This window comes from Protopterus annectens, chromosome 3.part0 (assembly GCF_019279795.1).
Source record: "Protopterus annectens isolate FY-2018-M chromosome 3.part0, PAN1.0, whole genome shotgun sequence".
NCBI lineage: Eukaryota > Metazoa > Chordata > Ceratodontiformes > Protopteridae > Protopterus > Protopterus annectens.
Window position 1 is genome coordinate 912,575,101 of NC_056731.1, and position 25,129 is coordinate 912,600,229.

Here is a 25,129-nt window from a genome sequence, read left to right on the forward strand (position 1 = left end):
ACTAAAGTGACTAAAACATTTTAACTACTTGTATCTTGCTATCCATATCCATATAACAGAGCTTCCAATTTCTCAGTTTTTGTATCCTCTTTTGTTTATTCTCTTCCCACATATCCTTAGGTACCACACCAATATCCTTTTTTAGCTATACTCGTAAGTACTTCATTTTATCGTGTCCCTGTAAATATGGATATTGATGAACTAATTCATGTGTGGGTACATAATTTGCAGCTATTACCTTTGTTTTAGCTGCATTAATTTTGTATCTCAACAAAATCTGAAACTGCCTCAAAATGTTCCACAACATTGAAATGTCCTTTTCTGGTTTTGTCACATATACATAATTTGTTTGTTTGTGTCTTTCGGCTTTTACCCGGTTAGGGGTCGCCACAGTGGAACTCCTGTCCGCTAATGATTGGTAGTGGATTTTTACGTACCGGGTTACCACCCCTGATGCACAACCTTCAACAAAGGCACGCCCCATTCACGTATGCCTCCACACAGAAGACGCTGTAGCTGAGAATCGAACGGGACAACGTCTTGCTATGAGGCGACAATGCTACCGCAGCATCACCACCGCAGTGTCACGTATACATAATATCATCTGCAAATAGAGCCAGCTTTTCTTGACTACCATACCAGTTATATCTTTGAATTTCTGAGTCTCTTATTTTCTTTGCCAACAGTTCTAAATATAGTGCAAATAACAAAGGGGAAAGGGGATACCCCTGCATGGTTCCTCTGCTCAAACAAAAATTATCAGAGACGAGCCCACCCACTTTAATTACCACCTCCGATCCCTCATATATCCTCCTAATCAACCTTATCATTTTATCAGGGAATGCAAATGCTTCCAGTTCCCTACTCATAAAGTCCCAGCTTACTCTGTCAGATGCTTTCTCTGCATCAAGACCCACCAACAACAATGGTATTTTCTTGCAATCTGCTTCCTTCAGGATCATCACTGCTCTGTTAATATTGTCAGATGTTTGCCTCCCCTCCACAAAACCACAATGATGCATGTCTGTGAATTTTGGAATCACCTTTGCCATTCTTTAGGCCATTATAGAAATAAATACTTTATAATCATTTGAAACTGGATGCGTTGGGGCTTTACCAGGTATTACATCCACTACCGTTTTCATCCAGGAAGTTGGTGCCTCTCCTCCTCTTAAAATACTGTTAAAACCTTCCAGATCTTTATCAGTTTTTCCCTCCTAGCTTCTAAACTTCCACAGGAAATACCATCTATTCCCAGGTACTTTCCTTTTGATTGGTTATACATCATGATTTTTATCACATCTCCTCCTATCCTGACTATTAGTAATTGAGCCTTGTCTACCTCTAACCTTTGCATATTTAATTCTTCCATAAACATTTCCATTTGTACTTTTCTTGATCTCCATATTTCTCTGTTTTATATAGACTTTCATAAAATTTCCAAAATATTTGTAGTAACTCTACAGGATCTCTTGTTATCTTCCTTGTTATAGGCTCCCTAAGTTGGTGACAACCCTTTCTACTTTCTGTTGCCTGAGTCGTTGCTCTAAACATTTTTGTGCTCTGGCACTGTTATCAAAAAGCAGTTGCTTAACAGCAATCAAGTTTTAATAACTTATTGATGATAAAACTAGAGTGCAACAGCTCAGTATTCTTCTTCAAAATAGAACAAGAAATTAGAACTGATTGCATCCAAAAGCTTTACCACCCCCTCAAAAATGTATGTGTAGAATGTCTGCTACGTAAGCCAAATTAAGTTTTCATTGTCTACTAATTTTCTTTTAGCAGGACATATTGTGATCTCATTCTGGTTTGTAAAGCCCTAATGGATAATTATCTTTCGGTGATCCTGGACATTAAATGACCATGTATAGAAATATAATTAAGAACAAAATCAGCAAGCCTTCAGAGGTCAAAATGCAAGGCTAGTATTAAAAATGGTTAATGGGAGAATGGTGAACAGAAGGGACAAGCTATCCAGTTGAATGCAAGGTTGATGGATTGTCAGAATTTAAGTTAGATGCCTTTATAGGAACAGTGAACTAAACACTTCTGTTAGGCGTAAGGTAGGCATAATTGCCTTGAATCCCTCAGTTCAGATAAGTGTGTATAAGTGTCAAAAGTAGATAATGTTTATTTTTTACGAGGTAAATGCACTGTACTTTAAATATTTTCTACGTGATGTGAAAGAGTGGTAAGTACAGATACAATAATAAAATAGTTAAAGAATAAGCAATATGTATTAAATGTAAAAATGAATTACAACAATGGACTTTCTTTTACATTTTTCAGAATGTGTGAATATGTTGACCATTTGCACGAACATTTCAAACATCCAGTTGTAATTAAAAATGCATCATATGTACTTCCAAAGGTATGGTATTTCTACCTTTTCTGTACTTTAGGAAATAAAGCTTTTGTATTTATTATGTGCCTGTCTTTTGTTAATAGCTCTACAATATAGCATGTGTATGTGTGTGTATACATGTATACGCACACATATACACACACACACACATACATATATATATATAGAGAGGGGGAGAGAGAGAGGGGCGAGTGAGTGAGCACTGTAAAAAATAAAGTGCCCCATAATGTTTTGTGTGTGCATCCATTTAAGGATTATCTGTCTTTTCATCTTTTATTGTATTGTTTTTCAAGAATGCATTTTCACTGAAAGCATTCAGAATCAGGAAAAAGAAATGTATATTTATTTTGCAAGAAGTATCCTTATAGCACTGTTGCAATAAACAGACTTACGACAGACTTCAAATGTCTCATTTTCAAGCAGTTTTAGGTTCCCCTGCATACATGCAGATTTTCATTTCTTCTTGCCATTTCAAACCATTATTTACTCCCTTGCATTTTCCTTTAAAAAGTAATTTAGTAGTCATTTTAGCCTACTTTTGAGTTGCTAAACACTGTTAAGATTTACTGTTTTTACACGTAATGAAAACTAGTTGTATATTGGTGTTTTTGAGATCTCTGCAGTGCAGTACTTTCACTGCAGATGGTGAGTATGTTATGTTAGACAAATAACTCATAAATACCTTTATTGTCTGTTTTTTATATTGTGGCTCTATGCCATACTGATAATTGTGAATACAGTAAGTGACTAAAGTAAAGAGACTTAAAAGCTGTGAGAATCTCTCCTTTACAGTAGAAGCTACACAGTCTAGTAAAAAAAGATGACCAACAAGTTTTATTCTTTGGTTTCTCTCTTGATTAAACTACCTTTGGGGAAATGGTAAAGTTTATAGGGAATTTTGTTGTTGGGGCATTGTTGGTCTTTTGGATAGGCAAATTAAATGGCCACATAGGACAGCATTTGGGTAGGGGATGCCTTTTTGCTGTTTTTGATGTTCATCGTGCATACAGCTGCATTCGTAACAGATGGGTTCTCCTGCCGTCAGGCGGGTCCTCGGTCGGCTGAATTCCAAAGTCTAGGTCCGGCGTCGGTTGTCGTCGCTTCTTCCCTGATGTCAGTGTGACAGGGGTATAAAAGAACAAGCCGACGCCATATTCTTCAGTCTTTCTTGCCGCGCGGTGCCCGAAGCAGAAGCAGTTCGCAAGTGCCGGTCGGCCAGCTCCTGAGATTACAAAAAATTTGGAAAACCGAAGTCTTCTTAAAAGCTAAGTACCCCGTTGGTGGAAACTTGCTAAGTACCCCGTTGGTGGAAACTTTTCTTGCATCAGACCGAAGTCAGACAAAGTTAATAATTGTATTTCTTATGGGAAGCAAATACCGCATAAGGATTTCCATTCCCTCTGTATACCTTGTTTAGGCCCAGACCACGACGTCTCGGTCTGTCACTGTTGTGCTACATTCAACAAACGCACTATTAAGCGTTGGGCGGAGTTCGCCCAGCATTTTTTTGGGAAAGCATTTAACTATACCATGTCGTCGGATACTCCGACACCGGTTTTGTCTAAAAACGCAAAGACAAGGACCGACACTCGAGGTCCGCGGCCTCTACCGACACCACGCCAAAGCCGACTACACGTGGTCCGGTTCTCAGTGAGGCGCCTATGCAGCCCCTGACTACCGACAACACATCTTTGGCGGTGTCTCCTGTACCCGAGGTCGCAGGCTCCTTGGCCCACACCCCGACTACAGATACCGAAGCCACTCTTGGCGTTGAAACACAGAATGTGGACAGGTCCACCTCCACTCAAGGTGTCTTCAGACCTTCCTCTTCTTTCTCCATCAAGGCTTTCACCAAGTCTAAAGCAACCATGCACCCTAAGAGACCAGTTACACAGGGCCCATCTCCAGGCCCCATGCCTAAGAGACAGATGCTTAAAATGGCTGAGGATTTAATTACTCTAATCAGAGGTTCTCAGCCACCTCCGGACAAAAGGCCCAGAGTGGAGGAAGATTCCCCTCCTCTGATCAGGGATCCATTATTTCAGAACACTCTGATGATCAGGAACAGGCTTACTCCCCTTTTGAAGACTCTGATGCAGAGGAGTCTATTCCTTCTGTATCCCCCCCCTGAGGATTTCTCATTTGGGGAAACTTTGCATACCTTAAGGGAACACTTCCACTGGGAAGGCCAGGATTATTCAGATTCCAAGAAAAGGCTCAGGGAATTTCTTTTGTTACCCCAGCACAGGCCTCTGGCTATACCTCCTGTCTTGGACATCCTAGATGATGTTTACTCGGAGGCCTGCCTTAACCCAGACTCTCTACGTCCAGCTCCAGTTAAGCCTGACAGGTACTACAGGGTTCCTGACTCACACCAATTTCTTTACAAAAGCCATGCTGCTGACCTAGAAACCATCTCACAGGGACCCAAGGGAGTTAAGGCTTCCATTGCCAAAAATCCATTGCCTTCCGAGAGATTCCAGATCCTTAGAAAGGTGGGGAAAAAAGGTATATACCTCGGCTACCTTAACCATGAGGGCCTTAAACTGTCAGTTTCATATGCTAAAATACCAACAGCTTCTGTTATCTCAATTGAAAAGTAAAATGTCACAACCTGAACAACCAGACTTGAAGGAGTTGCATGATTTGATGCATAGTGCAGAACAAGTGGGTAAACATACCTTACAATGTGGTTTTGATGCTCTAGAGGCCTCATGTAGAGCTGCTGTTACAGGCTCAGTCATACGCAGGCATACTTGGCTCAAGGAACAAACCTTGCCTGATCATGTCAAAGCTAAATTACTAGATGCCCCTCTTCAAAAGGATGTACTATTTGGGGCAAATGCTGAGGAAGTATTACGAAAAATGGAGGAAAAAGCTAAATCAATGCAAACTGTGAAAGAATTTCTGCAGGTTCAACCACCACGTTTTAGTAGAAATTGGCCTTCCAAAACTGGACCTTTCCTGCCATGGACAGACCCCAAAGAGGCAGATACAGACGCTCGAGGGGCAGAGGACAACCACAAGGATCGTACAGAGGCAGACAATGGCAAGCTCCTACACCAAGAGGTGGTGAGGACAACTCACAATCTTTCAGAAAGCAAACCCAATGACTTTCCCCTTTGCAGGCCAACCAGGTCTCAAATGGCAGCCCCCTTAGGAGGAAAGCTGGCACTATTCTCAAAAAATTGGCATGTTGTCACAAAGGACAAATGGATCCTGGACATTATAAACAGAGGCTACAAATTCCACTTTCATACCCTTCCAAAAATGAGAGGCATGCCAAAACTACCACACAATCAAAGGGCAGAGGCACAAAAGCAAATTTCAGATCTTATAAACATGAAAGCCATTCAAGAGGTACCTACACACGAACAAGGTCAAGGTTTTTATTCCAGGCTATTTCTGGTGCCACGGAAGGGAAAAGATTGGAGACCTATTTTGGATCTTTCCATCCTAAACACATTCCTACACGTACCAAAATTCAAGATGCTCACTCTACAGCAACTTCTTCCCATGCTGGGCAAGGAGTCTTGGCTGGTAACATTGGACCTCAAGGAGGCATACCTGCATGTCCCAATCAGACAAAATTGCAGAAGATACCTCAGATTTCTTGCAGGTTCAACCCATTATCAATTCTCTGCATTGCCCTTTGGCTTATCTACTGTGCCCAGAGTATTCATGAAATGCCTGGCATCAGTAATTGCCTACTGCAGACTTCAAGGGATACAAATATTCCCTTATTTGGATGACTGCCTGATCCAAGCGGACAGCAAGCACATTCTTCTGAAACATCTGGCTTATGTAATAATGTTATTAAACTCTCTGGGATACACAGTCAACAAAGAGAAATCAAGGCTAATACCCTCTCGAAATATAATTTTCCTGGGTGTCAATTTGGACACAAACACCCAGATGGCCTACCTCACGCCAGAGAAGCAGGGGCAACTAATTCAATACTTCAAAACACTGGCAAATTGCACCAGGCTGACTGCAAGGAAAATCCTGCAGGCTCTGGGATTCATGGCATCTTGCATCTTGCTAATCCCATGTGCAAAGCTGCATATGAGAAAACTACAATGGTACCTAAAAAACATATGGTCTCAACACAGCCACAGTTTGGAAACAATAATACCACTACTTCCATGTCTGCAAAAGGAATTTCTGTGGTGGGCTCAAGCATGTCAAGCAAACACAGGTCTTCCATTCATCAAGCATATCAAGTCATCACAACAGACGCCTCGGACTACGCCTGGGGGGCGCACATGCATTCAGGGCAAATGGTCCCAAAAAGAAAAGCACCTTCACATCAATCAAAAAGAAATGCTAGCAGTAATAAATGCTATTATAGCTTTCAAGGACCTTCTACAACCAGGTCAACTATTGATAAGAACAGACAACACCACAGTTATGTGGTACATAAACAAGCAGGGAGGAACACATTCCTATCCCCTATGCAGACTGGCCATATCACTTTGGAACATGGCCATGGACTTACAAATGGAACTACAAGCACAGTACTTGCCAGGCAAGGAAAACACGCTAGTAGACAACCTAAGCAGGAATATAACAGATCCACATGAATGGATGTTGCATCCAAAAGTTTTTACAGAAATAATCCAAGAATGGGGAAGGCCAGACATAGATCTCTTTGCCTCCCACAAAAATCATCAATTGACAAAATTCTGCTCGAGGACCTTCCATCCAAAGGCCTGGAGAGTGGACGCTCTCTCTTTCAGCTGGACATCAATGACAGTTTATGCCTTCCCGCCTCTTCCTCTGCTGCCCAAAGTCATATTGAAGACCAGAGCAGACAGACCAAAGATGATCCTCATTGCTCCGGACTGGCCAAGGCAACACTGGTACCCACTCCTGAGGAGCCTGACTCATTCCCGTCCATGGACCCTGCCTCTAATGCCTCTTCTTCTGACTCAGCACAGCTTCAAAACTCTTCACAGTCAGCTAAAAACACTCAATCTAGCCGCATGGAAGATTCCTTAGCATCACAGCAGGCCCTACTCTCCAAGGAGGTGCAGGATGTCATTTTGGAGGCCAGAAGGCCATCAACTAGAAAAGCTTACTCCATAAAATGGAAACGCGTTTTGTGTCTGGAATGAGAAAAAGGGCCACAACCCTGGAAAACTGAATTTACCTCAAATACTACAATATTTGGCTGAACTACTAAGCAGTGGACTTTCGTTCTTCTCCATCAAAATCCATGCCTCAGCCATTTCTGCAGAATACAACACTGATCCTCCTTTATTCTCTCACCCTCTTTTAAGACAGTTCCTCAGAGGGGCTAAGAATTTAAGACCTCCAAGGAAACAACCAATGCCTGCTTGGGATCTAAATTTCATTCTGGAAAAACTGACTTTGCCTCCTTTTGAGCCAGCTGCTTCATCAGATTTGCAATATTTGTCCTGGAAAACAGCTTTCCTTCTGGCTATCACTTCAGCTCATAGAGTTTCAGAACTACAGGCCCTCATGGCTGTCCAGCCTTTTATCATCTTCCATCAGGACAGAGTTTCATTACGAACCAACCCTTCCTTTATGCCTAAAGTAGTATCCAGGGTAGCTTTAAATCAGGTCATACATTTACCTACTTTTTATCCCAATCCTCAAAACAAAGGGGAGAGATTACTACATTCCTTGGACATCCACAGGCAACTGCGTTATTACTTGGACAGAACAAAGCCTTTCAGAAAATCAAAACAGCTCTTTGTGGCCTATGCGGTAGGAGCTCCAGGAAAGCCAATTTCCAAGCAGACAATCTCGAAATGGATAGCCCACTGCATACGCTTTTGCTATTCCTTTCATGGCAAAACTGTTCCTACAGGCATTAGAACTCACTCCACCAGGGCCACAGCCACCTCTGCAGCCTTCCTCAGAGGAGTTCCTACCAAGGATATCTTGGAAGCAGCCACTTGGAGTTCTGTGCATACCTTCTCCAAACACTACAACCTTCCATTATACTCCAAATCTAGAGCAGGCTTTGCCACTGCAGTCTTGCAGGGCATTTTGGCTCCTCCTAGTTCCACCTAGTGCCTACCACCCCTTTCTTAGCTTTGGGATTCTACCCATCTGTTATGACTGCAGCTGTATGCAAGATGAACATAGTACAGTTTTGTACCTACCATAAATGTAGATGTTCGAGTGCTAATACAGCTGCAGTCCAGGTTTCCCTCCCTCCTTCCCCTCTAGGGGTATTCTTTTATGGTGTATTTGCTTGCAACTACTGTTTTCTGATTATATTGCATTGCATTACTTCATAATTTTATGTATTGCCTTCCTTCTGGGGGCACCTGACATCTGGGGCAAGAAAAACTGAAGAACATGGTGTCGGCTGGTTCTTTTATACCCCTGTCGCACTGACGTCAGGGAAGAAGCGACGACAACCGACGTCGGACCTAGACTTTGGAATTCGGCCGACCGAGGACCCGCCTGACGGCAGGATAACCCATCTGTTATGACTGCAGCTGTATTAGCACTCGAACATCTACATTTATGGTAGGTACAAAACTGTACTTTCTGGTAGGTAGCGGCTGGCTTTGCAACTGTTTGACTCTTATTTTATTTTTTTTATTTTTATAAGAATCTGATAGCTGAGCTGTCCACAGACATCGAAGGATCTGTGGGGGAAAATTACCAGTTATTGTTTGTCCATTAGTTTGGCTTTGCAGGACTAATATGGTTTGTGTGAAGCAACTTAGAATATTTTCCTGTGGTGTAAGCCAGGGAAGCTTGTTGGATAGGCTTACGTAGGCCCTTGGGCCAATAGGCTAGCACCAACCTATGAACCTATGGCTACAGTTTGTGTGGAACAAAACTGAAATACATTACATGGCCATTATTTAACTTCTGGGTGGAGGTGATGGCGGTCATTGAATGAAGGTAACTGGCCCTCTTTTTTGTTTGTAAGGTCACTAATTTGACATTGTAAGACTAGTACGCATTTCTGTGAAGTAAGATTCGGTACTTTATTTCTATGTGTTTTATGAAACACTTGAAGCATGTTCTAGTGGTCATTATTTTTTTAAACCAGAATTAGACATCTGGGGTGTACACAGTCAATGAGATGTCCATAATTGATAGGTATGGAGTCTGTCTTTGGATAAAAGTTACTTACCCCTGCTTATGTTTGCTTATTATTAAACAACACAAACTAACCTGACATGGTAGGGATTAGTATCACATAGTGTATTGTATTTGTTGAAACCATTGTGAAAGTAGTACTGCAATGACGTATGCTTGTATGTGTGTGGATGGCAGGGCTGCAGTATATTTAAAAGTAGCAATTTGGTCATAATTTCTTTTACTTTCCATCACAGTCAAATATCAACATTATATATGATAAGTGTCTGTCTTTGGTGGACTGGGAAGGATGTGTGATGAAAAGCAAATGACCATTCACAAAATGGCATAGTAAACACCATTGCCATCTCACAGCACTTCAGTTTGGTTAAGTTTTGGCTACCACTCCTTTTGTGTGACATCTGCATAGTGTCTCTGTTTTTGTGATGGTTTATCCATGTGCTCTGGTTTCCTGTTGCATCACAAAAAACATGCACAAGCGCATTTGCATTCCTCCAGTTTGCATTTAAGGTAAATATCCAGTGCCTGTGTGTGTGTGTGTGTGTGTGTGTGTGTGTGTGTGTGTGTGTGTGTGTGTGTGTGTGTGTGTGTGTGTGTGTGTGTGTGTGTGTATGTGTTTGTGCATCTTGTGACAAACTTTGTCAGGGGCATTGTGTGTATGTATGAAATAATATTGCTGATGTTTTATCTATGGGCAGACACATAACATAACTTTTTAGGTAGTAGTAAGAAAAAAGATCAGATAATAAGTAATTATATTTTAAAAATAAAATATAAGATGCATCATAGAGCATCTAGGCCGTCAGAGCTTTGGAAGGCTTTGTGGCCCCCACAACCTAGTCCGGATAAGTGAACTTAGATATAGACTTAGTAGTGTCCTCTGTTGAACCTCACTGTGTCTAAAACCAGCCCTGATTAGAGGTTTTCACAGAAGATTGTTGTAGCTTGTGTTGAGTGGCTGCAAACAGTGTAGTCATTATTTCTTTAATTTTTCTCATAGTCAGATAGAGATGTGCACAGCAGGTCACTGTAGCTTATATTAGGGCTGGGAACAGTATGGTCATTAGTTCTTTAAACTTTTGTCACAAACCTCAGAGGTGCACACAGAATGTCTCTGTAGCTTGTGCTGGGGCTGTGGACAGTGTGGTTATTATTTTTTTTAATTTCCCTCACAATTAAACTTCAGAGGTGTGCACAAAATGTCACTGTAATTTGCCTAGGGGCAGTGTACTGTCTAAAAGCAAAATATAAGACTATATTACTGTGGTCTTTATTTTTCACTTTCCTCACAATAAAACACCAGATGCTTGTACAGGTCACTATCTTTCTGTGGTATGGGCAGGGAGTCATGCTGTTTATATATTTGGCAGCAACAACTTGAAATATGTTACTGTATTTTATTTCTTTCATTTTGTCCATACCTCTCAACCATACCGAATTCCTCGGTAAATACCGTTTTTTGAGGGCAAAATACTGGGGTGCCACAAAATTCCCAATTGGCCCCTTTAATTTCTGAATTTCCTGGGTTTTTTTGAAGTTTTATTTTTGGGGGGGGGTTTGTTGCTGACATCATTACATGCAGGGCATGCACGATGTTGTCAGCTTCATGACAGCCTGTCAGAATTCATTTTTTGGCCCAGTCCGTGGGATTTTCCTCTTGTTATTCAGGCACAAAGGTAAAAAAAAAAATTGAATTATGTCCGAGGTTTCTTATTTTATGTGAGCTGTATTTCTTATTTTATGTCCGTGCTTTTCTTTGGGCTCACTGGATTCTTATTCTGTGTATTGCTGCTTTGGGCTCTCTGTATTCTTATGTCTGAGAGAAACGTATTGCTGTTTTGGGCTTGCTGCATTGTTATGTTATATGAGAGCTGCATTTTTTATTTTAAGTCCAAGAGTGTGTGTCGAGGTTTGCATTTCTTATTAGGTGAGAGCTGCTGATGTTTGCATTTGTTATTATGTGAAAGCTGCCGAGGTTTTCATTTCTTATTATATGAGATCTGTATATTTCTTTGTGTGTGTGCATATTTCTTATTATGTGAGAGCTGCATATTTCTATGCGTGCATATTTCTTATGTGAGAGCTACATGTTTGTGTGCATATTTCTTATTATATGAGAGATATTTCTTATGTGAGAGCTGCATATTGTGTGTACGTGTGTGTGTATAAATGCCTCACTTAAGTGTGACTAGTAGTTAGAGTTACTTAGACTCAAACCATGTACCTTGAGTACAAGAAGCAAGAGCCTAAATTCTCTACTGATACCATCACTTGTGATTCAAGGAGTTAAATTTTACAGAATGTCTGAAATTTGGCTCATACTTTTGGTCTGTTCCTCTTAAAATTTGTGGTTTTCTGGCAAATCAGTGAGATGTGAAAACTGAATTCACTAAATAATAGCCATTTAAGTTTCAGTCTTCTTATCTTTCAGGAAAAACATGGTAACACAAAACATGTTATTCTAGCAACTTTTCTAAGATTAAACAAGCAATGTTCAAAGTGTATCCCTCCCTGGTTTTGGGCCTTTGCCCCCCCCCCCGATAAATTTTGGCTTTTTCCACATTTATTGTGCTGCATAGTTCTTCAGGGAGGAGAAGTTTAGTGCTGCTTATGCCAAGTCTGTATTGTTAGTAGCACAACAGGTAGAAGATTTGCTTTTGATGCAGAAGGCTGTGGGTTATACTACCACAGTATATAGATGGATTAGTGATACTGTGTTGTGTTGTACTTTTAAAGGGGTGGATGCTGCAGTCATGAGAATGTCCTCTTTGGCAGAGATACTTAGTAACTATGAATCTGTTATCAGTTTGCCATTAATTCCCATTTGCAATATTACTAGCTTATTTTTAATGTAACATAGGCAATTTGTTTCTCAAGGGCAACAGGCACTTTATTTGTAGATGAAACAATGAAATATAAAGTTGTTTGCTAGCAGCAACCTATTCATTAATTACAGTCTAGATCTCTTTAATGTGGAATTATTTAGATGACCTTTACTTCTGCATAGATTGTGCATATTTACTGAGTGGATTGTAAAAGTTTGAGTAGACTTTTATGATGGAAATGTTCTGAATTGGGTAGTTTTGTCATTATTGGTGCTTGCATTTTGTTTCATTGCTTACTGGAAAAATGTTCAAAACAATAAATTTAAAACACGCTCTAACAAGTGTGCTTTATTATAAAAGGAATATAATTTAATACAATCAGGAAGGTGTATCAAAGAGCACATGTTTGTTTCATGTGCAAGGGGCCTATGATTTGAAAACAGACCAAAGGTAATCTTTATCCACCACTGGCCAGATGTATTTTCTTTGATTGTGGGTTTCAATGAATGTGAGTTTTAAGGGCAGAGAAGTTTTAATGCTAAGTCTGTTTTCATTGTGAGACTGTATTGCTTTGTTTAGCAGATGCCTATTAGTGTTTGTGCTATAAAATGTAAAATAAAAGTTTTCAATGAAATCCAAATAATCACTGTAGAAGTAAAGCAGTATACACATTACATTGTTTAGGGTAAATGGGGCAAAATAGCCAGTGGGACATTGGAATGGCTGCAGGGTGGAGGGCTGTGTATGTGTGTATGGGGGGACCCCATTTGACCATGATTTTATGAGGGTGGGGAAGCTACACCACTGATCAGTAGGCCATGGAGAATGACAATTGGAGCTCCTAACAAACTATAATATCCTTTTGCTAAGATTAGAATATTGCCTACCATTAAATGCTCTACATTTACCACAAAACCCGCGTACTGCAAATCACCAAAAGCAAAATCCTAACGTTCATCATAAAGAACATCATTGCTACACGTTTCAAAAAATGGTTACCATTTACTACAGGGTCTGGGACCATATTTTGATTGTTCTTCAGTTTGTGTTTGAAAGTTGGTATCCCACAATTCCATTGGAGTTGGTGGAGTTACATAATTATGTATGCAAATTTTATGTTACTCAGTATACAGATTTGTACCTATTTTTGTGGGCCTTTGTCCAGATTTTTGATGTTTCCAGATTGAGAGGTATGATTTTTGTCCCATTCAGACATCAGAGGAGTACAGACAAAATGACTGTATTTTTGTGGGTAGGCATGAGGAGGTATGCTCTGTCTATTTATCTATCTACATTGCAGCAACCATTTGAATTATATGGCTGTGGTTGTTTCTGCATTCATTTTCAGCCTAGTCTAATACTAGAGAGATGTATAGAAGGTAACTGTCATTTTTAGGTGGTGTTAAATAGGGTTAGGAACAGGCACTGTTCTCAGATTTTATTTATATTTCCTTGCAAGCATTTGCTTTCTCAGCTTATTCTGAACTACAATTTTGTCAGCTTTGAGCATTAAACCTGTAATACTATTAACTTATTCCTTGAAAAACATAAGAGGGAATGTCTTGTCCTTCTCATGATTTTTGTTCAGGCCATCATTGGATTAAAAGGTTGGGAATAAATGAGACTTACAAAAAGGCTGCAAACCGATTAGCTTAATTTCAGCTCTCCCACTATGAAAAAAGATACTGAGAAGTAAGAGGTAGTAATTCTGCCAGTTTGAGTAAAATTCAGTTACTGGCTAGTAAGCACACTGTCTGGGTGCCAGCAAAGAAGACAGTTAGAAAACCTGAAAGAAAATCAACTAGAAAAGGCACTGACTGAAACTAATCCTACAGCTATACAGCAAAATGCAGTTCAAGCTTCAGCTTTGATACTTTGGAGTTGGCTTCCAGTAACTTACAGGGAAAAAAAAGTAAATCAGATAAATCAGATATCCTCAAAGTGACTAAAATAAATGAAACATTAAAGGAGTAGGAGAATTTCAACTAAAATAATAAAAGGCTGGAAAAGTAAAATCTTTAACTAGCTATTTGGATGAACTGATAAAACTGCAAAAATCAGAGGTTGAACTTAAAAGGCTGACTGAGTATGAAACTTCTCAAGAAGAGCTGTTTCAAAAAATGATGAGTTAGAAAACAGAGCATGCAGGAAAAGCATGAGATTTTCTAACTGTATCAGATATACAGGAGGGAATAGACTGGATTCATTTTATGAAAGCACAAGTAAAAAACTAGACTAGTATTCCACAGCAGGATTTGTTAATTGAAAGGACACACAGAGTGTATGCTCCAAACCTAGCCAGGAGAAAGACCTACATTAGTAAAGATGCAATCATACCGGCTGAAAGAGTTAATCCTGGGAAAACTGCGACAGAATAGTTTTTTTTTTTTAAATTGGAGACAGCAGAGAGTTTGTGCAAAATGATTATTCGCTGTACACCAGACAGAAGAGAAGCAAATGTATCCCAGTAACCAGGGAATGTTGAGAGGCAGGTGTGAGATTCAAGCTGTTGTATCCAGTTGTCTTCAGAATGTTTTTTGTTTGGAGCATCAAAGATATTTTTCATGAAGAATAGGCTAAGGAGGAAATGCAAAAGTTTATCCAATAAAAAGTGAGCCATTGAACAGAAGTGGACTCTGCTTCTCATTCTTCAGACAATAAAGCTCATAGAGAGACTTTGCCAGTGAAACCATTTCCAGTGTTCCAAATGAAAATACTTGAGAGACAGAAAAAAACACAGGAGTTGAATAAAAGGATCTGGAGTACCTTGGACTTGAACCAGAGTTTGGTGTTGGGAAATGGAGATGAACAGGAAGAACACTGGCAACACTGAAATTAGATAATACATTAGTGAGTAAATGTGGGATTATAAAGCATCCGTCACATTTGAGAAGAATGGCTGTGCAAGAAAAAGTAGCTGGCTGAGAAAGATTTTGTTGACTTTGTTAAACTTGTGGGCGGACTGTAAAGCAATCACCTCACTTTATGTCATTAATATTTAGAAGGACATTAAAAGGGAAAAAAAGCTGTAAGTAAAGTAGTTGTTCTTAATAGTACTTGTATAAACTGCATGCTGGATAGTAAAACAGATTTGTATAGTGTATAGTCAGGGGTATGTTAAATGTGGTAGTCGGAGGAGTCTTTTCAGTGATTGTTGTATGTCATAAGGATGTTAAAGTAAATAAATACTTTTTAGTGGTAAGAATTATAGGCTTTATAATGTAAAAGGCTGGACAAAAGCAAGTTTAAATTATGATGAGATCTTGGGTTGCTGGGGTAGGAGTGGGGTGTAGAAGTCCGCTAATTATATTATATGTGGAGACAACGTGTTTTATTTTTGTATGGATTAATGCATTTGGCTTAAATCTATAAAGTGTTTTTATAAACAAGTAGGCTTGGAAAAATAAGACAAAATGGTGAGAGCAATGAGAAGTGCTAAGTTTCAATAACTATGTAAATGAAAGCAGTTTGTACATTATATTCTGTGCTGAGTGAAATTGACAAAGATTCCTTCATGCATCTGCAAAGTTGTTAGCTGTTTTTTTCCTCTCATTGCTGACTATGTTTCTATGAAGATGAACTGTCTACAGGTACAAGTAATTACTCTTGAGATTTCTGAGGAATCTTTGATGAGGGAAATGCAAAATTTAAAGGTATAAGGACAAGCAGTTCAATGAAAACTACAGTTTGAAAGTATTTGAAGTAAATAAGTGATAGTAGCTTCCCTAGCAGCTTTACTACTTTAATGCATTTAATAAAACAGTGTATACTTTAGTTTTATTTAAAGATAGCCTGTGCACTTTTTCTTAAGGCTAAAAGCTATTTTTTTCTGAAAGCATATAAGTTGTTTTTCTCATCTCGGAGGGGAAAGGAGATAATAAAAAAAGAGCAACCAATAAGTGCGAGTGCACAGGCTGTAGCATGCACTTTATCATGAGTAACCATAATTTTAGTTTAGGTAATGCCTATGGGTATAATTCAACTTATTCCACTTTACTCTTGCCCATCATTTGCATATATCCCATGGACCTCTATTACAGGAGGTTTAAGGTATCACATAGTGAAAACTCTAGCTTGGCTGAGTTTTTCCCTGCAGTTTTTACTGAATGATATGTCTGTATGACCTTTTTACCCTTTTTGGATGTCAATAGGGATATTGTGCGGGTATCTTAATGTTTATGGGCATCAGCTGGGTTTAAAGATCCAGTGTTTCTGAAGTAGAGCCAAACTGTCCACTTACATTTTGATGCCAATAAAAAGGCTGAAACATGTATGCTCATAGCTAGTGGGGTTTGGCTTTATTCACCTGAATGTAGCCATAAAAAGTAAAAGGTCATAGGCATTCAGAAACCATGTAGGTGAAACACTTTGATGTTCTTAATGGGTCATTTGCATATATCCCAGGAGCCTCCATTATAGGAGGTTTAAGGGATCTTCGTATAATTCCGTATGTTTTCCTTTTTGTCTATACCCGTAAGGCCATTTACATTCCGAGATAATATGCATAATGTAGCCATTATGATAAGAAGTTATTGTTTCTACCTTATATATATGACAGTTTTTTGAGTAAGTATTTCCAATTTTTTTTGTATTACATGTGCAGACTAATGTTTGGAAAGCTAATCTTTTATACAGTTGTTTCTTGTCATCTCTGATTGAACCTCTGTGACATTTTTCAGGACTTTATATTTTAATGAAAACCCTCACACAAAAAAGTACATTTTCAGAGCACACAATAACCTATTAACTTAGAACAAACACACAAAACTATGAACATTTTCAAAAAATGAAATTTAACTCACCAGATAGAACTAGTTGGCCCAAATCGATAGCGGAAAATACAAGCATTACTTAACCTAAAATTAAGATTACTTGTCTTAAAGTGCATGTTACAGCCTATGCTCCCACTTATGCATATTAGAGTCTGTACTTTCCTTATCCCTGTTCCCCTCCCAGATGTATAAAAAACAGGTGGTATGCTTTCAGAAAACATGAACTTTTAGCCCTAAGAAAAAAATGCAATGGCTATCTTTAAATAAAACTAAATTATACATTGTTCTATTAAATACATTAAAGTATTACTGCTGCTAGGGAAGCTGCTATCCCTTATTCACGTCAAATAATTTTGCACTTTATTTGTCACTGAATTGCTTGCCATTGTACCTTGAAATTTTGTATTTCCCTCAGCAAATAATGGTCAGAACTCTCAACAGTAATTGCTTGCACCTGCAGACAGCTCATCTCCAGAGAATCATAGTCAGCAATGACAGAAAAAAAATAGCTAACAACAAGATGTATGAAGAAATCTTTGTCATTGTCACTCAGCATAGAACAGAAAGCACAACTGCTTTCAGCTGCAGATTTCTTGACTCCTACTGAACATTTATAATGGTAAAAAACAAGCTAATGTCATTGCTTATGCAAGAAAAGTACAGTTTTGTAAGTTGAACTTCCCATAAAAGTAAATATTTGAATAATCATTACTGAAGTAACCTTAGAAATATTGGTTATATTCTGCCAAGGATATAACAGCTGGCCAGCTTGCAAAGCTTCAGGGCACCTTCCATGTGCCCAAACTTTCAAGCAACTCGAGATGGGTTGACTGTAAGACAAGTTTAAGCACATAGCACTTCAGAACATTCCTGCCAGCAGAGGGAGGAAGGCTGAGCCCTGAAAGGACAGTGCTAGGGACAACAAAAAATAAACACCCTCACATAAAAAACACACACAAATAAAAGGGGGATGGATTGGCTACTGTAGCAGTGATCATCTGAACATCTGCTGTTATAGTAAGTTCAGCTTACACAACTGTACTATGTTCATCATATTGATCATTGTTGCAGTAGCCTTAACTGTATGGGTAGATTACCATCGCTAACTATATTTGGGATGTGGAAGGAGAAGAGTCCGGGAGCCTCTGGAGAATGGTCCTAGCAAAACTTGATCTGGACCTAGGGAATGAATCAAGCTTACATTGGTTTGTATAACTATGTACAGATGACCAAATAGCAGCTTCTAAAATACTCCTGGAGTACAACCCTTTTCAAAAAGCCATGGCCCTGGTAGAGTGGGTCTTGACCCTGCCTGGAATACTTTTGTTGTTGTGAGTATAACAAAAGATAATAGTCTTAGACAATAATTTGGAAATAGTAATTTTTTTACACAGATTGTGCCTTCTTCCCTTCATAAGAAATGAACAATTGATTTGAAGATCTGAAAGATTTGGTTCTGTCATGATAGTACTTGAGTTGCCTGTGGATATCCATGTTATGCAGTGTCCTTTCTCCTTTATTTCTAGCTTCAAGAAAGAGAATGGGAAGGTGTATAGTGTGACTTAAAGTAAATTCTGATGCCACTTTAGGCATAAAAGATTGATTAGTACTCAAATAAACCCTATCCCTATGGAAAATGAGGTAGGGTTGACTCAACATAAGATCATGCAACTCAGATACCCTTCTTACAGAGGCCAGAGCAATCAGTACAACTGTTTTCCATGTTAAGAACCAAAATAGCTGGTTCAAATACAGCAAGTGTTAGCTTCTCAAACACAGAATTAAGATACCAAAGAGGGGCCACCACTTTTTTTTTGTTGAGGCCTCTCATGCAAGACCCCTTTCAAGAGCATTTTGACATGAGACTGAATTGAAAGAGGAGGATCCATGGGCACATGCTGAAATGGATGATAGATGAACCTTGATAGTGGAATAAGAAGTGCCATAGGGTAGTAACTGAGACACGTATTATAAAACCAGAGAATGACTAGTCCTGAATGGGTGCTGGTTATGTTGTAGTAACCAACTAACAAAACCTTTTCCATTTGCTAATATATGACCTTATGGCAGCAGGCTTTCTTGCCTCCATGAGTAGCTGCAGCACATCCTCCGTAAACAGGTAGATAAAAGGAATTAAGACCTTATCATCCAGGCAGTCAAATAAATATGATTGATGTTGGGATGTGTCAAACACCCCTGTTATTGTGTGAGTAGCTAAAGTCTGTGAGGAAGCTTTTGATAATTACCCCTGACCATTTCCAGAAGAAGACTGTTTGCCAATTGCCTGGGCCAGATGGGAGTCACCACAGTAATATTGGGGAATTCCTTCTCAATCTTCAGAAGTACCCTGGATTTGAGTGGAAAGCATACAGGAACATTCCTGTCCAAGAGAAAAAAGGCATTTGTCTTCCACCTTCATGCATGGAGTCATGGAATAGAATTTTGTCAGTTGCTTGTTCAGAGACAAGGCAAAGAGGTCTTACTTGAGGAACTTCCCATAGATGAATCAAATGTTGGAAGAACCCCTGATCTAGTTTCCATTCATGAGGGTCTGCTCTGGTTCCACTCTACTTCTCTGCCACACAGTGTTGTTCTGACAGAATGCAAGATGCCTGTAGATTGAGACTGTGCTGTGAAGTTATATCCCAAGCTAACACGGCTAGTCTGTAAAGGGGGTACAACTTGGTTCTCCCTTGCTTGTCGATGTATCACAAAGCTCTTTCAACTGAGATGCCTAGTAGACATTCCAGGAACCCAGTCCTGAATGAAGGAGTCAAGAAAGACTTTTGATTGTTCTCTTGGATTCCTGTCTTGTGTATAAGATCTGTCATCCAAGAGAGAGATTCCTGACACTTTGAAAAAGACTTTGCAAAGATAAGTAAGTTGTCTAATTACAGAAAAAAAGTGGAAACTCTATAGCCTGCAATGAGCTATAACTGGAGCTAGACACCTTGTGAAGATTCTTGTAGTGGATAGTCTAGAGGGTAAGGCAGATAACTGATAATGTGAATTTGGGCACTACCACAAACAGATTTATTAAAGAAAGATCCAGAAATGGCAAATCACTAAACCAAGTACCCAAACGAAAACAAAACAAAAAAAAAACAGACCAGTAAAACCAAATTTGCAGAACTTTAATAACACTCTGGCACCTCAGCTTAGAAGTAGCCATCAGGGAGTAAAATGGCTATTAAAAAATCACCATATATATAGACCAAATAAATTACAAATCAGTCAATCAATCCAATAATTACACAATAAACTAATTAGAGTAAATTAAATTAAAACCCTCCAATTACATTCATTATTCAGACCCAAAGTATTAAATTTTAAAATAAACAGAAATTCTTTATAAAGTACAAGAAATGATTCTGTAACATATTTACAAATAGCAAAAAAGGCTCCAAAACATGTAAAAGCCTATGCTGGACACACTGTATAACAAATAAAAACCAAAGAACAGCAAGGCTACCACAACCATATAAAAAGTAAAAAAAAATGTATATTTAATAAATCCAGGATAAGCGCTTTCACGTTTTGGAATGCTTCTTCAGATCCAAACTGAGTGCAAACATATAAAAGCAGTTTCAAATTTAAATAAAACAAAAAACTATCATTGAAGGGCTAAAAAACCTCCCCAATTGACATCATACAACTACTTCCTCCTCCTTCTCTTTAAAGCTGGTTTGAGACAGACAGCAGCATTTAACCTTAGGTACTTATTAGCCTGCAACTTAAGTATCCAGTATAACTCTAAATGTTCCACACAGTTATTCAAATTACCACTTATAGGGTTGGCCTTCACACATTACAGGACTCTAAATGAAAAGCCATGCCCTGGATTTTCTTTAATATATTTGGCTAAAGCATTTTGAATGTTTAGAACTTTTATGTCATGCTCATGTCCTCAAATTCTACCTTTTACTTTTTGCACCATCTTACCTACATAAAAACTGGTGCGGGCTCTACAAGTAGCAAGATAGACCACATTGTGGGTCTGCCAATCTGTATAACTTTTCAGTTCAAATGTAAACTCAAAGTTGGGATGCTTAAATATCTGCTGTTTACTAATCATAAGGCATGCTATGCACCTATGACAAGGGAACGTACCCAACTTGTGCGAAAGGGATTTGGCCAGACATGGCCCTCTGTCACACAGCAACTGTTTCATATTCTTAGAATTCCTGAACCCAAATTTGGGTTTGGATCCAACAATATCTGCTGTTTTATTATCAATATAGACTCCAATTCTTTTGAATAATGTCACGAACCAAATATACATGATTGGTAAACTTGGTAAAAACCTCAGTTCATTGTTCACCCACTTCCTTCTCTTATTACTGTACTGTTTCTGACCTTGTCTATTAAATAAATATGGTCTAGTGATCATTCCCCTGTTTGACATAACCCTTTCCATGGTTGACTCTATGTCACTCATTATATACCCCCCTAGCTCTAAATTGGAAACACAATCCATAAGTTTAGTACACAGTCTGGACAATCTAGTAAATTGCCTCTGAGCAACACTGGGGAATACATGCCTATGGTGCATATTGTCATGTATTAACAGACTGTTTCTCCAGCAGGCTTTCCTAAAGATAGTAGTGTGTATCTGTCCATGTATATTCTTGGTTACTTTCACATCCAAAAAATCGATACCTGAATCAGATACTGTGTGTGTAAAAGATAAAAAAATCAGTGACATCATTAACATATTTAAAAAACTCTTGCAACTCAGACTGACTACCATCCCACAATATAAAACACATGATCCACAAAGCGTCGATATAATTTGATATGACTGGAGAATACAGGATGATGAAATACATGTTCTTCTTCCCAATAATCCATTACCAGATTTGATTAGCACACGGGGTGCCCATGGCAACCCCCCATCTTTGTAAAAATAACTCTCTGCCAAACAAAAACATTGTGTTCCAAAACTAATTCTAGTAAGATACATATAACAATGATATACATATAACCATGATATACTATCAGTGTACGTACTCTTACGTTTTAAAATCTCCCTGATCACTTGAGGACATCAACATAACATATTTACAACAAATGTTTTCTAAAATAGTGGCTTCCAATCCAGAAAGGATTGAGTTACTAAAATGCTGTACAACAAGACTCCCCAGCTTATTATGTTTAATGTATCTGACGTGTTCTTGTAATCTCAACTTAAATGTTCTTTTACTCTGACCAATATAAAAAAGACCACAAGGACATTAAAGAGCACAAATTACACCCTCAGTGTTACAGTCATATCTATCCTTTTTATCAAAAAAAAAAAATGACATTAATGTTTGGAAACAAATTCACTACATACTGACAAGAATAACAGTGTCCACTTTGAAAAGTACCTAAAGGAACACATTGTAGAAGAACTTTACCAGATGGAAGAATAAAAACATTATGAACGAACAAGTCTTTTAAACTCCTACTACGTTTAAAAGATACACATGGTAATTATCCAGAAGGGTTACCAAATCATGAAATTTCAACAAAAAAAAAAACAAATAATATTTAACTAAAGAAATTAAATCATCACTAAAAACATTAAAAAAGTGACAAAATAAATCTTTCTCCTAACTCCATGATTCAGTTTATTTCCCCAAATATTAAATTCCAGAGGAATATTCCTCACTGGCTGTGTTATATTATTACCTCCAAATACTTTAGAAGTAGCATCCTCAATTAACTTTTTACCATAGCCTCTAGAGATAAACATAGCCAATGTCCTACATAAAATCCTGTATAAAATCAACATCAATATTACATAATCTCCTAAGTCTAACAAACTGACCAAACGGAAGTGCATACAATAGATGTGGTGGGTGACAACTCCAGCCATGTATAAAGATCAAGAAATGGTCTCCAAGTATTTTCTTTTTTTGGCACTAGAAACATCCTTCAGTAAAAACTCTTTCCCCCCTAGGAAGCAGGAGCTGGTTCTATCACTCCTTGGGACAGCATGCAATGTGGAACAAGTAGAAACAAAAAAGTCTGATCTGAAGGGTTATGAATGACCCCCTAGAAAGAAGGAATTTCCACCCACTGGCATCACATCTGTAACCATGATGAATGATTTTAGTACTGATTTATTTGAAACATTCTCATGCCAAAGAGAAAAATGAAGATTTAGACTTTCTAAAAGAAAAAAAAGGGGCCAGGGTTTAGGGGGTCACAAGGTTTCTTGAATAATCATTCAGAATTATTGGACTTTCCTTGGTTTTGGAAGGTTTGAGACTTCTTTTTGGACCCCCTTTGCCATTTCTTATTTAAAAAGAAGTTGTGTACTCACCATAATGTTTCATCTGTTTGTCCATTTTCACTCTTCCTTAACATATGGGTTTGGATCCGATCCTCGGATCCAACTTGGCCGGTGTTTCACAACTTGTGGATAGTACAGGCTGTTGATCTCCTCCCTTACCCACAATGCAGCAGCCCCCCCTCATTCCCCAGATCTTGTTTGCAGCTTCTTATTGTGTGGCAGAATAAATTTATAGCTTTAAGATGGAAAGTCAATATCTGGAGCTCAAATAGAAGGAACTTTGGTTCCTCTAATGTTCTCCTGTTCTTCCAGAAGTCCTCAAGAGAAAAGGGGGCAGTGGGCTGGAGGGAGGGAAGTTGAGGAAGAATGAAAATGAGCAATACAAATGGAACATTATGGTGATTCATACCTCTCAACCTCTTAGTGCAAGAAATCTGGACAAAGCCAGAAAGGATGGGGGGGGGCAAAGGCCCAAAAATAGGGACAGAATTTAAATATTGTTCCTATAAACTTAAAAAGTTTCTAGAATAAAATGTTTTGCATTATTACATATTTTCTGAAGGATACAAAATCTGAAACCCAAATGGTTTTCTTTATTTAGTGACTTCAGTATTCAATAATTTACCAGAAAACCACAAATTTTATGAGGAACAGACCAAAAATATGAGGCACAAATCTGAACATTCTGCAAAAATCTCTACAGTTGAGAGGTATGTGGTGAGTACATAACTTCTTTATCTGATGCTGTCAGTTTTCATTCATTCCTCAGCATATGGGACAGAGTCCTCAGCTACCTGAATCCTGGGTGGACTCTAATGAAGGATATCCCTGGGTACTGTAAAGCTGAAGACTTTCTTCCCCTCAAGACCAGATCCAATTTGTAATGAGTAATAAAGGTATGAGGATTAGTCCAAGTAGTAGCCGCACAAATATCATCCATGGAAGTCCTGGATAAAAAGGCTGATGAAGTTGCCATGGACCTGATTGAATGGGCTCTTAAAGTTTTGGAAAAGCCAGATCAAACTTTTTATAAACAAAAGAAATGCAATCTGTCATCCATTTTGATAATGTTACTTTCAAAACTGGCTGACGCAGTCTAGTTTCTGAAAAGGATGCAAATAATTAATCTGACATTCGAAAATTCTCCAATCTGTGAAAATAAAAATGTAATTGTCTGTGTAAATCTAATAAGTGCAAAATGTATTCACCTTTGAAGTATTTGGAAAGATTATGGGAACGTTAATAGTTTGATTAATGTTAGATCCTGACACCACCTTAGAAAGAAAGGATTGGTTCGTAAGGACACTATCTTTAGGAAAACTAAATAGGGAGGCCTAGAAGAGAAAGCTTGAACTTCTGAAACTCTTCTTGCCAATACTATGGCTATGAGAAATATAGTTTTCCAAGTCAGATATCGCAATTCACATTTTGCAGCTGATTCAGATGGACTCTGGGTTAGGGCTTGTAACATTAAATTCAGATCTCAAGGTGGAGTAGGGTCCTTGAAAACAGTACCAGTGGCCATAACCCTGGAAAAAGTATCAATAGAGTCATATACACACGCAGCAAACAATGAATAGTGACCTGTGCAACAGAAAGAAATTAAGTTATTTAAAGCAGTTTTTTCTCACAAGAAGAAACTGCAAATAAAACATTTCTCATATTTTCACAATTTGTCAAAACAAATTTTAACATTTGAGCCTGACAATTCAGTATTCTGAAATCAAGGTTGCAGAAGTATACACTTTTTTCCCGTATCTAGAAATAAACCTTATCAGAAAGATCAGGACTG

General features: G+C 38.5%; 1 protein-coding gene across 1 annotated transcript in view; it reads left to right on the top strand.

The window, feature by feature from the left end:
• Nucleotides 1-25,129, top strand: part of ENOSF1 (enolase superfamily member 1) — an 852,891-nt gene that overhangs the window by 773,046 nt on the left and 54,716 nt on the right. The window contains exon 15 of the mRNA XM_044065235.1: nucleotides 2,293-2,374. Within this exon, the coding sequence (XP_043921170.1) occupies nucleotides 2,293-2,374 (82 nt within the window). The remainder of the gene's footprint in view (nucleotides 1-2,292; nucleotides 2,375-25,129) is intronic.